The sequence below is a fragment of the Larus michahellis genome, chromosome 1, assembly GCF_964199755.1.
Source record: "Larus michahellis chromosome 1, bLarMic1.1, whole genome shotgun sequence".
In the NCBI taxonomy this organism is placed as follows: Eukaryota; Metazoa; Chordata; class Aves; order Charadriiformes; family Laridae; genus Larus; species Larus michahellis.
This window is the reverse complement of record NC_133896.1, coordinates 6,948,995-6,965,418: the sequence shown is the minus strand read 5'-3', so window position 1 is coordinate 6,965,418 and position 16,424 is coordinate 6,948,995. Positions and strand designations below refer to the sequence as shown.

General features: G+C 42.8%; 1 protein-coding gene across 37 annotated transcripts in view; it reads right to left on the bottom strand.

Annotated features, from left to right (window-relative positions):
- The window catches only part of CELF2 (CUGBP Elav-like family member 2), a 559,698-nt gene that overhangs the window by 67,136 nt on the left and 476,138 nt on the right, over positions 1-16,424 (bottom strand). For all 37 annotated transcript variants that reach the window (XM_074573263.1, XM_074573258.1, XM_074573267.1 and 34 more), the window contains one exon: positions 7,523-7,571. In XM_074573263.1, coding sequence (XP_074429364.1) covers positions 7,523-7,571 — 49 coding nt within the window. The remainder of the gene's footprint in view (positions 1-7,522; positions 7,572-16,424) is intronic.

Here is a 16,424-nt window from a genome sequence, read left to right as displayed (position 1 = left end):
AGTGCTTTCTTCTCTTGAAATGGCATGTAAATCCAATTCACTGTTAATGAGCAGACTGTCAGAGTTTGCGGGGAAGCAAAGAGAGAAGGAAAGCTTTACTCCAGAGAGTTCTGCAGTGCACTCACTTATTTCTATTATTGTGCAAATTATTTTTGTAACGAAGTATTTTCATTTCTGGGCTTACAAAAAGAAATAATGAATCTTCCCTTGCTCCCCAACTCTCTCTCCTGTATTAGTACGAGTTTGTCAAATGGAATAAATTGCAGCTGAGGAAGAAGAAACTGCGTCTATTTTCATACGATTTTATTTGTGTTATACTTCAACACTTGAAGTGCATTTAATAATTTCAACAATAAAAAGAAGAGGTTCATGTTTATTGATCACGAGAGGTGTTTGAAGTATTTTTTTCCTTAGAATCACCGACTTTAAAAAGTGTTTGTAGCTTTTATACAAGCAAGCACCAAGACCATGCATTTTTCAGAATCCGAAACAGAGACCAGCCCCTACAATTGCTGCTTCTCACTCTACAAGCTTACAAGACATTTGCCATGAGTTTAACACCCAGGAGAAGTTTTCCTCAGCAGAGATTACTCAAGACTCAACATTTTCACTGCCACTTTAAATTGAGGTTCCACACGCAGGTTAACCCTCCAGAAAGGGTTAACCAATGATGAATGCATGGGATGAGCCAGTTGTGTACGGATGAGGAGCTGAATATGGGGGATTGCAATTAAGACCTGCAAGTTGGGATATTTATTTATTTATTTATGTCCTACGGTGAAACTTGATGTCTGATTCATAACATATAACTGGCCTTAATGCTGCTAATAATTATTTTAGGGATGGTGAAACTAAATTGCCTTGATCACAGCCCCGAGGAGAGTCTGGGTACTCACCTTTGCTGGGGAAAGGATGCCCGTAACTTGGCTGCTTAAAATTCCTATATTGCCTTGATTAATCTCTTTGAGGAAGGTCCCTGGCCAGCCTGTCCCTTTGACAACAGCCACACACTATGGCCAGGGTGCAGGAAAGGGTATGAGGCAAGGGACCAAGCTGAGCTGCCAAGTATGGACTTCTCCATACCTCAAAACAAAGTCAGGCTGGGGGAAGCATCAATGCCAAGCATGGGTCCAAGCATTGCCTTCTGCTCTGTGTTATGAACCTCTTAACTTCAGAGAATCACAGAATGGTTCGTGTTGGAAGGGACCTTAAATATCATCTAGTTCCAACCCCCCTGCCATGGACGTGGCCACCTCCCACTAGACCAGGTTGCTCAAAGCTCCATCCAGCCTGGCTTTGGAAATTCTGTGTCAGGTAGTACCAGTTGGTTTAAATTTGGGTTGATTTTAGGCTTGAAATACTGTGCAGGTCTACCCTAAAGGTGACTAGATCCCAACTCTCTCCTAAAAATAGCTGCTGGCTGAGTTGGACAAACGCCTGCCATGCCATCCCAAAGGAGGTCCCTGGGGTCCTGCTTCGGTGCAAGGACAAAGACTCAAACCAAAGACATTCACATGCAGATTCAAAAGAAATGAGATGCAAACGGGAAGGCTTTGTTTTAATTTTCCAAGAGTAGCAGACGACAAACTCCCCACCGGCCTTCTTCAGTTTTGCTAGTAAACCTATAAATATGCCATTTAAGTAACATGATTTGCAGGTTTTCAGCTTGAGGGTGATTTTATAGTAAATTAAACATCCAGCTCCCGTGTACTGTACATCTTAAAAATGCAGATTTCACAAAGAATGCTCAGAGTACAGAAAACATATTGATATGATGACGTGCTCTGCATTCAGTGCTATTAGTCAGTGCTGATCACTGTTGAAGCTTAAGAAACTTGCTATTCTTTTTTTTTGGCTAGGGGCCCAGCATAAAAATCATTTAGAGGGATGATTGTCAGGATCAAAATGACATGTTTTCACTCCATCTGATAGAACATCTGATATTATTAGGCTGAAAGAGTTTTTAACTGTGTATTCTCATGCAGAGAAAGGAATGCTTTTTCACCTCCGTAAGGCTGTCTGTCTGGATTTGTTTCTGCATTTTTGGTCAGCCACTTCTCTCCTTTTTTTCTAGACTGAATATTTACCCGCCCACGCAGGCGTGGTTTGAGAATCACATAGACAAGAGGATTGCAAGAAGTATGGGTCAAACGTATTTAGAGGTTAGCAAACCTCCCTTTTGATCAGCCAAGCCTGCTGATTCACCTGAGCATGTTGGGTTGCTCCCTTAGACCGTAAAATGAGGAGCCCAACACATGCGACCCAACAAAGCGTCGAGATGGGGAAAGGCACTACCTGCTGCTCTTTGGAGAAAGGATGGCAGCCTAAAGCCATCTCACCTAACTTTAGTCATCTGCAGTTAAGATGTCCAGTCTTAGTCACAGCTAAAATGTTACTGATTAGCTGTTGTCAATGCCAAGAGATCAGCTCCTCCAAAAAGTGATCTCACGCCTCCCAGAAAGACGGGATGGCCCGTTTTATGGGAACTTCTCCTCTGACTACGGACAGGTCTGTTACCTTCCAGCTAACTCCCAACACTTGGTCATCATGATAACATGTCGATGTCCCGAGCTCCAGCTGCAGGGTTGTGAGGAATAAGTGAGCTCTGAGGGACTGGGAAAAGCTGGGAGTGCTTTGGGTATTGAGAGCAGGCAAAGGAGAAGGCTGGGGGAGCGACACCAGGGCACAAGGGTCAGCAATTGCATGCACATAACTCATAAGCAATTCAGTGCTGCTTGGTAACTCTCTCTCCCACACTAGGGGTAGGTTTCAATAATTCAGAATCCAGAAAATCAATGAACATTTTGTGGTCAGTGTTTGATATAATTATTTCTGGACTTTGCTCATAGGCCTAGTTGTACTTTCTGGCTGTTTTGTACCACTCTGTGGACATGAAGTAGATACAACCATCCGTAAGCAGCTAGTAGGATGGAGTGGCTGAGTACCCCTCATCGATGGAGCAGAAGTAGCCAGAAGGTCACAGTGAAAAAGGCCTGAAGCTCTAGTTGCATGAAGGAAGGTGTGAAACTGCATGGCAACTTGATTAAATAATTACGGGATTCACCTCTCAGCCATCCAAACACATTACAAACACGTGTCAGCTATGTTGCCTGGGCAGTTAGTGCAACACATCCAGTGCTACGCCTGCTGGATCTGGGGTGGGAATCTTTTGACTGAACGCAGGAACCCTGTGTGATGAAGCAGAGATATCTGTCCTAAGATGAGACGTGTTGTTCTTGTAACTCCATCACGACTAGCTCTGCAAGCACTAGTACGGGCCTTTAGGTATCATGTTTGAAGCGAGAGCGCTACGTTAGCCATCAAAAGTTAGCTGAGATGGAGTCTGTCTCTGCCGGGGGAGCTTCTTTCAGACCAGACCCTCCTGCCTTCTAACAGCCCTACATCCAACTTGCAAAATAAAATCCTGAAGGGTCTCATTTTTTAGCTTTACTCAATTTGCTTCAATAACGAGCAGGCTGTACTAGATTGCTTGTGCTAGCCCAGGAGAATAAAGGAGTAGAGATTATTTTCTGTATGCTACAAAAGAATTAAACCCTGTAATAATCATGGGAAATCTCCCTGAAGATTCAACAAACTTTCCTTTTCTCTCTCCTAATCCCCAAAATTCTGTCCTGAAAAATCAGTTCTACCCCTTTATTATATATTTTTGAGGAGTCCAGTCAGTTAAAGAGTGTGTTTTCCATCCAGAAGTTGCCTTTTCTTTTGAGCAAATCAAGTAATAGTTAATTATGTATAAATGTTTTTGTTGTTTTTTTTTTTCCTCTCATCCAGAAGGGAAGGGGGGAAAACAGACTTTTTATCCCTATTTGTAAACCTGTGAAAAACCCTTGCACACAATCTGTCAAAGTCACACCTGGATCCGGAGCTGCCTGCATTAATTATCAACTTTTCTATGTGTTAGTGATAACATATGGCATTTAATTACTCCCTCCAAATCGGCAAAGTTGTGCCAGTTGGAATTTCAAAATTATTTCTTCAAGTTTTCGCTAATAAAATAAATAAAAATAAATTATAAGATCACTCAGCTACACCCTCCCCTTTTTTTTAATAGAGATTTTTATTATGTTCCCTGACGTTTTGATCCATTTGAGAGCATCCTGTCCTCAGGATATGTGCCTGAACGTATGGACTGTATTCAAATCCTGATCCAAGAAACATTTAAGTATTTGCTAAATTGTAGCACGTTAGTGGCCACAGACAACTTAAGAGTCCAGCATGTATTTATGTGTAGGAACTACCTTTGCTTGAAAAAGGGAAAATATCCTTAAACGGACAAATACTGTGAGTGATTAACAGTCGAGATGAATGGTGGAGCCATTAGTCTTGAAACCACGCTTTTCTGGCAGGTCATCCTTAAACAAACATTGTTAAAACTAGGTTAAAAAAACCACCTATCAATACAAAGGTGATCGAGCTGGACCTAAGGGGTGACCAGAACAGGACACACTACAAAATTCATCAGCTGAAAATCTTTCAGGGATGTTACATTTCTGAACAATAAAAGCCTTGTCTCCTGGGTAGACAAATTAATTAGATCTAGAGGCAAGTCCTTCCCCATCAACTCCAGTTGTTAAAAGTTCGGCGGAAGAAATTAAGCTTTGCTTCATCTGCAGGAGCAGAGAGATGACTCAGACACGTGAGCTACTGTACACGGGGAACGGATGGAGACGATTGCATAGATCTACCACCCAGTTTCTACCCAGAAGAAAACAGATCTTCAGGTTGCTAATGAGGTCCTAATCCTGCAGAAGTGCCCCGGCACTTAGTCACCAAATGCATGCAGGAGGTGCCTTTTCCATACCCACCTCCCTGTTTCTAGGAGGCAAGCTTGGCCTTTTGTGCTAAGGGACGGGTTTCTGAAGTGATGTTACATCTAAAGACAGGAACAGTGATGGAGAAGGACGAGCATTTCATCCTGGTACTCCTGGGCTTGGATGCTCATTCAAACCTTTTTGCAAAGGACTCAAGATGGGGAGGGGACATCTTACTACACAGCAAATACTGTTCTTTAAAAACCTCCGTAAGATGAATGAGGGGACCTCTCCTTTCTCCCTGTGAAACCTATCAGGTCTCTCAAGCCTTCACAAACACATGCAAGCTTAGAAAAATTGTAACGGGTGTTCAGCCTCTCCTACGTATCTTTCCACAAGCTACCTGGAAATTTTGACCAAGAGAACTTCTTTAACCTCTTTGAAACCTGAGAAACACCACTTTACCTATAAAAGGTAGTGGCATCCTCCCACTACTCAGAAATCAAAGGGTTTCAAGCATTCCTCAAAAGCTCAAACACCACGGATGATGAAAACCGAGATGCCTTGGTATGCCTGCTTTCTTTCCCCCTTTGAACTTACCAATCTGGTTGAAGAGGTAGTTTACAATTTGCTGTTGGCACAGATAATATACCTCCTCAGATGGATAGCCTGAAGCATATGGGAAACACGTGCCAAACAGGCCTCCGCATCCCCCATGTTGCTGTTCTTTCTTTTTTTGGCTCTCCAAGCTGCTCGCAAACTTTCACCTCCTCCACGGATCCAAAGCCTACACCCTGTCTTTCCGAGGACTCGTAGTGTTGTTACCATCATCATGGCATTAGTTTGCCTTCTGTTCCCCAGCTATTAAAAAAGAAGAGTTCACCACTCCCAGAACATGCCTACCAGAAGTACCCTCCAGGAGTCTAAATTTAAAAAGGTATTTGATTTGACAATCGCAACCTCTGACCTGTCAATGTGCTCTCCCCAAAATACAAAGAAAGCAGAAAAAGCCAATCCCTCATGATTTTCATGCTAGGGGTAGGTGCAATAAGAGAGTATTCCCACAGTGCAGACAGGAGTATCATGCAGATAACCGCGGTCTAACAGCAGCAGCAAGGAGCCAACGTACCCTGCTTTCCAAGCAGGTGCTATTTGCAGAGCAAGACAGAATTTGCACGATTCCCCATAGCGCTTTGCCAATATGTTCAATCTCCTTTAGGAAGAAAAACTTCTGGCAACGTACAACGAACTCTTTGGGAGTCGATTTTGGCCCATTGCCTCTTATTTTTCTAATTTGCCAAGGAACTCGAGATGATATTTATCTTTGAAAGAAGAAACCATAGAGGCTATAGTTAGTTCAGAAGGTCCAGGCCAGTGTTCCTGTTAGGGAAAATTTTCCTCACAAAATTTTGCAAGCATAATAAATGCTAGGGAGCGGAGTTTGGATTCCGACGGCGAAGATCTCCCTGACTATAGTGGCGCTTGAAAAATTTGGTCCTCCTGCCCATGCAGGTGACTCTTGGCCTCTCTTCTGAGCATTCACAGACAGCGACAAATCACTGCTAAAGCTCAACCCCAGAGAGGGAACACCACTCCCTTACAAATGGGTGACGGCTCAAATTTTCTGTGCTTGTGGCCAGTTTTGTTTTGAAAGTTGTCCTAATAGGAAACCTAGCATAATGCGAAGTTTTAGTTTCCTTCCAAACTTTACAATCCTTGGAGAAGCCTGAAAATGGGATGCACTACAATTAGCAAAAAAAGAAGCCTTAAAAAAGCCTTGCGGAGAGATTTAGAGCCCAATCATAATTTACATTTGCAGGTATGTAGATCTCTAAGTGCACGGCTTCTGCCCTGATTACTAATTAATGAGGTGCAAAGATGCCTGTTGGAGGAACCAGCTCTGATTATGTGGGCCTTGTGGGAAAATGAAGCTCTTGCAATCTAAGAAGGCAGATGATATCTTTAACATATATTTTAGAAAATTACAGGAACAAATCAAGGGGCAAAATATACACATGTATATATTTTTAAAGAATCACACACAGCCAGGTTGCGTTACCATCCGATTATCTTATTTCCTTGAATATACAAACCTGGCATGTTTAATAGATTTAGCATGCCGTCTATTTTGCATGTCATATACATCCACTTAGGCAGTACCCTAGTATTCTGAATGGATATTACTGTCATTATAGCATTCATTTTACAATCGTTGAGAGGAATAAGTATACAGAGAGCTGTAAGGTGGGTTTCCCAGTTCAGAACCAAGCGTGTGATTAAAACCTAAATTTGGCTCAGATTCAGAAGAGCATCGTTCTATAAAAAGGACGTTTAGGCACACGTTTAAGGCCCATCAGCTGCTCACACGGTTTGTTAACACGGCAATGTTTTTTGTTTCTTTTCTTTTTTTCTTTTCACCATTAAATTTTAACCTCCATCTTATCAGTATCAGATGCTCCCGCATCACCTCGCTTCTAGAAGAACACACAGAAAGACGTACGTAGCGAGGTAGGCCATGGCACGCAGCAGGTACAAGGAAGACAGTTTTTCAGAACATTTCCTTCCTTCTTTAAAGCTGAGGATAAATGGGAGTTCGGAGCAGGTCAACATCTTCCCCAACATGTCAGGTGTAGGGAAACCGCCTCGTATCATATTCACCACACGAGGAGTAAAGCAAAAACTCCCACAATGTTGTGTTTGTTTTAGTTTAGAGAGAGTCACAGTTAAGTAAAAATAGATTAAACACATACCATTTGACTTTTCACTATCTGCGGGTTTCATCTGAATAGGATGATGCATCTAAAAACAAAAATGAGAAAGAGTAAGGCAGGTTGGATAGTCATAAAAAATCAAGAATCATGTTTTTAATGAAGGGCTAAAAAGATACATGATTAATATTAAACATGTTGAAATTATATACATTCAAAATAACACTATATTATAGGCTTTTAAGAAAAAATAAAATGGTAAAGGAGCATTTTATAACCAAGAAGATTAAAAAAAATAGATCACTGGGCCCACAGGACTCATATAAAACTTTAATTTGCTGTATCTAGTTTCAGAAGACCTCTAAAGTTACAGCCCTCATTAGTTTATGGCATGCTTGGTTTCTGTTTTACCAACTTTTTTCCTTAAGCACAACCACTGCCAAAACCGAGATGGAATTTTCAAGTAATTTAAGAGCTCGCAAGCATTTCAAACATACTCAGCGGAGTTGAGTTTGACAAATGAACTTTGCTTGTAATTAAAAAAACATGTGCTGATTCTTTCAGGACTGGAGAGGAAGAGACTCGTGCTTCCTATAATAGCTTCCTATAACTGTTTAGTATCTCATCTTTTTTTTTTCTTTCTTAGAATATATTATACATTCATTCATAAAGTTTTCATCACAACACGGCACAATCTGGGCTTCCATAAAATCTCCGAATACTTTTTCCTTCTCAACCTCTTCCTCCATTCATCTCGCCCTTACGGCAAACAAACCCGGTGCCTGTGTGCAGCACGCTACGCCGTACACGACACGGCATCCCACCGTGGCACACTCGGTACGGTAGGTCCTCAGCTTTCAGCACTAAACGCTGCTCTCCTCACGCTGGATTCTTGATAACTCCAACAAAATTTTTTTACAGACAGGGTTTTCTGTTGTTTCACCACAACAGTAGAGCTCCCTCTGACCAGAGCGCGTGGCATTTCCACTGGGCATTGGTTATAGCCACCCACTGTGATGGATTCAGGGAAATTTTGTTACAGCTTCTCAAAAAGCCGTCAGAACCAACCTCACATTCAGTTTCAATGCGGGAGATGTTTAAGCTTGCAAAAAAACCCTACTTTTATTTTCTTTCTGCAGAATTGCTGGGATTTGACTGCACAAACCTTCCGGCAGCAGCAGGGCCGCTGCCTTTTCTCTCCTCAGCAATTCCTCACCATTTCACGTGAGCGTATAAAAAAAAAAATTCTATGCTCTTTTTTGCTTTTGTATCATTTCTCAGTGCAGCAGAGCCGAGTATTGCCTGAAAATGTCAGAGGCAATTCCATTATTTTTTTTTTTTATAAAAGACTCTTATGGCAAACTTTGGGAAACAAAAAGAGCTGCGCAGGAGAACATCCATGCACTCATATCGAATGTGCTTTCAAAGCAGCACAGCAAACCGAATCTGCATTGCTTTTGGTGGAGTCATTTAACCTCCAGGGATACAGTTGCTAGATTCCTTAGAAAATATAAAATATTGCTGTGAATGTTTCTGTGAGATCTACTCAAAGTCCAGAAGGCTCCCTGGCCCTGCAAATCAATGCATTCCTTGTACCGCTTGCAGAACTCCCCACTGTGCGCCAAGGAAAAGGCAAAGCCACAAGGTAGATGTAGTCACCAGGATGCATAAATTGGCTTCAATTTTAACAATTCTGTTCTCTTTGAATCATTTGTTTCCCAAATGGACTTTAATAGCCCAGCACTCGTCTGCTACCACTCTTATTCAATCTAATTTATAGAAAAAAGGGAACTTCTATTGTACTCTATCTTCCTTAACTAGCGCTTAACATTTATCCTGGCATCAACAATACATTGGGCACTGCAGGAGACTTTAAATTCATGGGAATGTGATGCAGCATGTCCACTCAGCAAGCAAAAAGTGAAAGAAGAAAAAAGGTGTAACTTGCTCCATGATCCCGTTGCAGGTATTGACGTCTCTGCGGAGCAACGGAGTGGTGCGAAAACAGAGGAAAGAAAATTGAGTATTGTAAACTTGGGAATATGCAGGTTATAGAAGAAAAACCCAACAGGAATCCAGACCTTATGTAGACAGAGAATCACAGAATATCTCAAGTTGGAAGGGCCCCATCTATCGCTCTATCTAGCTGCATTTATATGTTCCCGAGTGGAGATATTTTGAAGAAAGGCAATTCTAACGATGTTAAAAACACTTTCATTTTTCAAACTCCCTGATCCAGAGAAGCCAACTTTAGACCAAACTCATGTTCCACAGTCACAATATAAAGATCAGTGTTACCTGACAAACACAGCTACCACATCAGAAATCATCCTCTTCTGTTATGCATAATTACCCCAAGCTCATTAATTCGGTAACCTGTTATGTTGGCAAAGCAAGAGGCAAAGATTTAACAAGATGCTTCAACTGGGTTTTGACTTGATTTCAAAGGTTCTTGCTGAAAAACTCGTGGTCTAAATTCTCTTCGCACCGGCCAGCCGAAGTCAGGAGCGATGCCGTTCTGCTTAACAAAATCATATCGGCGCAAAACTAATAAAAGATTCAGATCAGGCTTGGAGGCTTTAAACCACAGAATACCCATGGTAAAATGGATGCGATACACAAACATGGCTTCGGCGAAGAGGAAGGTGGAAAAATACGTTACTGACAGTTTCCTAACATGAGAGGGCTCGTGTTGAAGCTTGTTTAACCCTGACCATCACCAATTGATACGTTAACAACCTTTAACACTAGATTCAATAAAACATGCCATTTATAACCTGAAATGGGTTTTACAGAGTCACTGGTTCGCATCTCATTATTAAACTCATTGCTGACCTCTAGAGACAACTGCCGTGACAATACATATTATAAGCTCTCTACCCATAAAATATTTAAAAGTAAGTGTAAAAAGGAAAAGAAAAGAATGAATCTCAAAGAAGTGTGCAGTGAATAAGAAAATTAAAGGGGCAGAGACAAAGGCTAAATAGGTACTATCCTTTCACTCTACAACAAGCAAAAGAGAAAATAATCTGTGCGGTTTATATCTTGCTTGTATAACTGCAGGCTATAAAATAATAAAATAGCTGCGCTTTCCGAGGCCCTCCAAAAGATTATAGATGATATAAACCTGTTTCAAATTAGATGCCACCCACTAGAATCATGTCATCTACTGAAATGAAGGATTTCATGTCTTATCAGAAAGCTGTTATTGTAGCTATACATCACAAAGCCATACACTTATGGATCTCAAGGTAAGTGATTTCTCAGTATGTCATGTTGTCACACAGAAAAACAGGAAACATTTTCTTCCGTGCTTGAAGAAACCTTTGCTTATGAAAATGCAGTATTTATGAATGCTCTGTTGCAATTAATAAATAGGCAAGAGTGAGAAAAGTAACTGCAGTAAATAATTTATAGACGTTAACATCATGCTGTGCTCAGGCCCTTCAGTAGCAGAGAACGACGCAGCTCCCAGGCAAGTTCTTTCTGAGTGTGGGCAGCTTCCCCCGGCGAGCACCGTGCATGGGGATATCGAACCCAGAATGGAGAATGGGCTGTAAGGAATAACCTCTCCTTGGCAATATTTGAGAGAGCTCTCGGGGATGCAGCTGTGCAGCCAGTCACGGCACGACCCACCTTTCCTATACACGCTCGCTAGCCAGAGGTCTCAGAACACGCCATCGCCACTGTTTTACCGCCGAGAGCAGGGAAATGGCTGTTGCCCAAGGCGGCGCGGTGCCTTGTGGCAGCGCTGGCAGCAAAGCGGGGGCTCCGTCCCCCGCCTGCGCTGTCACGGAGGCCACGCGAAGCCCGGGGCCAAGCACATCACTGCTTCTCCTCGGGCGCATCCCAAGCAGGGGTGCTGATGTGGTCCACAGGAAGCAAAAAGGAAAAGAAACGGTTGTCAAACATGCAATCCTGAAAATCCCCCTGAAATCAATGGGAATCTGGCCACTGGTTATGTTGAGGGCAGCAGCAGGACCAAGCCATGGCCTAGAATTACAATGGACTAGTCATAGCTTTTTTTCCCCCTCTTTTTCCTGAGTACATCCCACTGTATGTAAATATAACTTCATTAGAGAAAAAAACCACAGTCAAGAAACCCAAACACCTCTCGCAGGCGCGCGTCCTCTCCAGCTTTAGAACCTCAAAGTCATCTTTTTGACAATAATAACGCTACCTATTTACATTCTTGTCAAAGCCATGTGACATCTGCACGGGAGAAAACAAGCCGGCTAAGAGTCTATTTCTGGCAAAAATATTGCAAGGAAATTAGATTAACCTGGGTGGAATTCTATCTGGGAATTTGGAGTCTGTCGTGGTGATTAAGTCATCATTTCTGTCAGATTACTCTAATCGGCTGTCAAATACGATTCCACAACCCCATCTGTAACTTGGCATCCTCGTTATTCAGTCGATGTTACCTTCTGTATACAAAACAAACACCAAACAAGGAGGTGCGTGCAGCCTAGCATTTAGCAGAGTCATTAGCTGTGATTACTATTGTGTGCTTGCACATTGCACGACTCCATCAGCTTACGGCTTGTTTTGTTTAGTCAGGGGACGCTTCAAATCAGGTGTAATCTTAAGCCTGAAGCGCTAGGGGTGAATGGGGAAGAACCGTCTCCAGGCATGGCCGAGCATGGGATTGGCACGCTCCAAGTCAATGCCGCGTCACCAGCGATTGCTTAAATCTCATTTCAGAGTTGTCAGCATACTTGGTGGAAAGGCTTTTGGGCACCTGCTTTCCATCCATTTCCTGAAGAGAAATGGGCATTCAGATGTTGTAGGTAGGCTAAAGACTTCCCGCGAGCAGTAATTTCTGCGAATGAAGCAAGGTTTGTAGGCTGAGGCAGCCAACACTCTAAATGATCTGTATTGGCTGGTTAAATAAGAGGTATTTTGTTATATATGTGAGGATGTTTATCTTACAGAGGACTTGGGTGATTAAAAAGCAGGAAATGCCTTTCAGTGAAGATGAAGGAGCTGATGGGCTCAATTTGCTGCAGCTGTGTTGAGTCTGTGAAATTCAGGTGCCCTCAGCACCTCCTAAACTCTGGCCATGTAATTAGACTATGAAAAATCATTATTTTATGGTCCACTGCAGAAAACCACCTTCATACATGATTAGTACATCTATTAGCAGCTTTTATTCTCCGTTCCTGCCACCGCAGACTGCACGTGCCTCGCTCCTACTATTCCTTCTGCCTTGAGGAAAGAAAACCACTCATCAAGAAAGGATCCCAAATGCACATAAACCTGCCCGTGCCTTCACCCAGCTCAGCACGTCAGCCAAAGGCCACCTCCCAAAAGTCCTCTAAAGTTAAGCACAGCACGCCTTTACATCATGGGAGTCTAGGGTGTGTGTGTGGAGGACGTTATCCATGACTCCTCACTCCTTACCGTTCGTCTCATCATCTTGCTACAACCCTTTAAAGCCATGAGCAGATTTCTAGGGCTCTCAGCCCTCTTTAGACCTGTCCCCTTCCTCTCTTCCCTGTTGTCAGCCATGGCTATAAGTTTCTAGCCATGCCCCAGCTCAGTTTGTCCCTTACCTGTCACCCTTGCAGACCACATTGCCGGGAAGCACAACACAAAATTGAGCTAAAGCTTCCCCCAAGGAAAGGGTGAATTTGAAGAACTTGGGTTACTTGGGTAACAACCAAACCAAATAAACTGCAAAAGGATTAAATGATGACAGCTTGCATGTATCTTGTCATTTCTAGCACTTTGGGACTTGCTTCTTGCTAGCATCAATCATTGTTGAAGCCAAAGGGGACTTCCTTCACATTTTGTACATCTCAGAATTGTAACATGGCAGGAGAGAATGTAGGAGAGAGAAGGAGATGTCAGACCTTAATAAACCCCTAATACTCTTCTTGGTGGAAGGATTATAAATCCATAGTCTTTTTGGAACCACCAGGAAAACTAAAGAGGAAGAAAATATTAAGGAGCAGCAGGGACAGACTAAGGGCACAGGCGAAGGAAAGCACCTAAAGAGGCACCAGCATGAAAAAAGGTGGGGAAAAAATTACGTTCTTTGCCTAACTCTGATCTAGGAATGAATTTAAAGTTTTCTCCAAGCTCCTGATCCAATTAATGAGTGCAGCTTAATTAGACCAGTAGCCCAAGGAAAAGAAGAACCTGAATCGCTACCTGCCAGGTTCCTGAACACCTTGACTGAGTTTGGAAGTCAGGAAGGAATGTACTGACCTACCAAAAGCCTAGGCGAAGAAGAGAAAATGGTCGACAAGCCCTAGAGAATTACATGATTTTCAGCGTCTACAGAGAACATTGTTTTTCTGAATTATTACATGCAGACACCTCTACACACACACCCCAGCCCCTTGTTTCAGCTCTCAGCTCCCACATTTTTCAGTAGGATCCTTTTGGAGGAGCTCTTGACGTATTCCTCACATCACTTCAATGCCAACTGGTTTTGCTTTTTTAAACCCCTTGTGACTCACAAGTAATACGAGTTTCCCAGAACTGAAAGAGGTGTATTTTCCTACCGAAGAGAACTGTTTAGAACGACTTCTCTAGGGTCAAACTAACTTGAATTACACAGTCAATATCTGGCTACAGCTTCAGGGAACTTCTCCGGGAACCGGGGACAGTCTCTGAGGCCATATAAATACTAGTGAATAAAAGAGGCAAGGGACCGCTCTCTGGCTCTTAAGAGAAGCGGTGAGGCACAGCTTGCATTTACACAGCTGTACTTCTCCTTCCTCTCAAGACAGGACGCCCTTGTCCATACCGCCTACTGGCAACAACGTCCAGCCCATGTTATTCCCCCAAATATGCCCACACACCAGGCAGGGAAGTGCTAGCCGGCACCGAGACCGATGCCGTGGTCCTGCTCGCTTTACCGGCACAGGCGGAGCGTTGGATCCCCAGTATTGGTTTATGTCATTTACTTTAGTTTATTCACAGGTAAAAAGTGCACAAATATGCATCCATCACACAGACTCTCACAAATAAATGCGAAGCGGTAGCTGTAACTGCCTGAGCGATGGCATAGCCAGCAGATTGTTTGCTGCCATCCTTTCATAAATCCCAATTTAAGGGATTTAAACTGTGTTAGGTATTCATACAATTCTAGTAGTAGAAGAATGTGGTCTGTTACTTGGCCTCCTAGATTACTGTCAGGCATATATATATATATATATATATGCGTATTTTGGAGAAAGAGCAAGAGGGAGGGAGGGAGGGAAGGAGGGAGGGAGAGAAGCAGGAGAAAATGAATATTGCCGGTGGGTGCCAAATATAGTTCATGCAGCAATGCATAACATCATTATTTTCTATTTAGAGCACAGAAACAGGCATATAGCTTGCTTAAAACAAGTTGTTTCTTTTACCGGAGAACGCTAAAACTGCTGAAATTCAATGCCTTTTGGAAGCTTTCCAACTCAGTCATTTGCAATCCACTACGCTCCGTGTTTTAAATTCAAGTTAAATTGAACATTAGCTCAAGTGACTAAAAACAATGCTGCGCTTTAAAATAGTAATAATATTGTAGTGATCCCTTCCGCAGTCAGCCCCGCATCCTGCTGTTCCTCCTGTACATTTACTAATTAGGCTATAACACTCGATCTCCTTTAAAAGTTGTACCCTCATACAGAAATGAAAAAGTTGGTGGTCTTAGAAGTGACAACTTCACTTCCTAATGTACAAATAACTGCAGTTGCTCTGTTAGCAGTTCTACTCCATTTATTTAATTCCTTCATTTCTTACCACCCACACAAATGGCAACAACTCCAGGACACAGGCGAGCCCAACGGACTGGAGATAAGGAAGGGGAGGTACAACCAAAATTCTCTCTTCAAAATCACATGGAAACCAAAGTGATTAACTGTCTTCTCTTCAAACAAATGAGCCTTTACAGAACCTATTCAATCCTAAAAATAGACATTAAGTGGGATTCTATATCTTGTTGGGAATAATGCCTTGGGGATATTTTGTATCATCCATGCTTAAAAAGCAAACCCATTAGACATCTGAGCAAAACACCAGATATTATTTTAACAGCAAGAGTTATCCATCTCATCTGCAGCGGCAATAACTTTTGTTGACATTTTGCCAATTGAAGTTTGCATGCCAATGTGGTTTGCTTTTTTTTCCCCTTTGCATTAAAACGATAAGTCACAGAAAGACAACAGAAGTCTCTCTGTGACATTAATCGAATGAGTTTTAACACCCATTCAGGGTAACTGTGAGGAGCAAAAATTACTGCCCAGGTTTGTGAGCGGAAACCGAAGCGCGGTGAAGCAGTGATTCGCCCAGCGTCACGCGGGGAGGCACTGCACGGCCCAGAACGACTGTCTGACGGGAGGTAGCCAAGCTGTCCGCACCGCAGCAGAGCCTGAGCTCCTCACGCTCAAAGTGATTTCTCCTCCTAACACCACTGCGAGGTGCGTACTGCTGCTATCTCTCTTCAGCAGAAAGGAAGATGATGGGGGGAAAAGGCGCAGAGGCTATACGTGATTCATCTGGAGTTATTCCATAACCGAAGCCAAGTCTCTCAAGCCGAAATCTCATAGTTTTTCACCAGGTGTAGGCAAGGCAGTAATGAACAGCTGTACTCCACACAAGCATTTATTTTTTTTACAATACTGCTCCCTAGATACCCTTCTCAAGAGGTAACATAAGAACCTGAAGCAGTGATCCAGGATAGCTGGAGGAACCAAATACCAGCCAAGCTGTCATGGCTTTGGGACCTCGGCTAATAACTAACACAGCCTCGCGCTGCATCATGTGGATTTGCCCAGCATGACCTATGATGCCAACACTCAATTCCCAGCATGACATGAGCCTCCCAGTCAATGTCTCGCTGGACATGAATGACTCAAGTCTTCTGAAGCCGTACTTTCTTCCATCTTCCTAGTTGGGCGTTGGCTTCCAACAGTCAACAGAGGTTGAGACTTAAAAAGGAGTACTTTTCCTT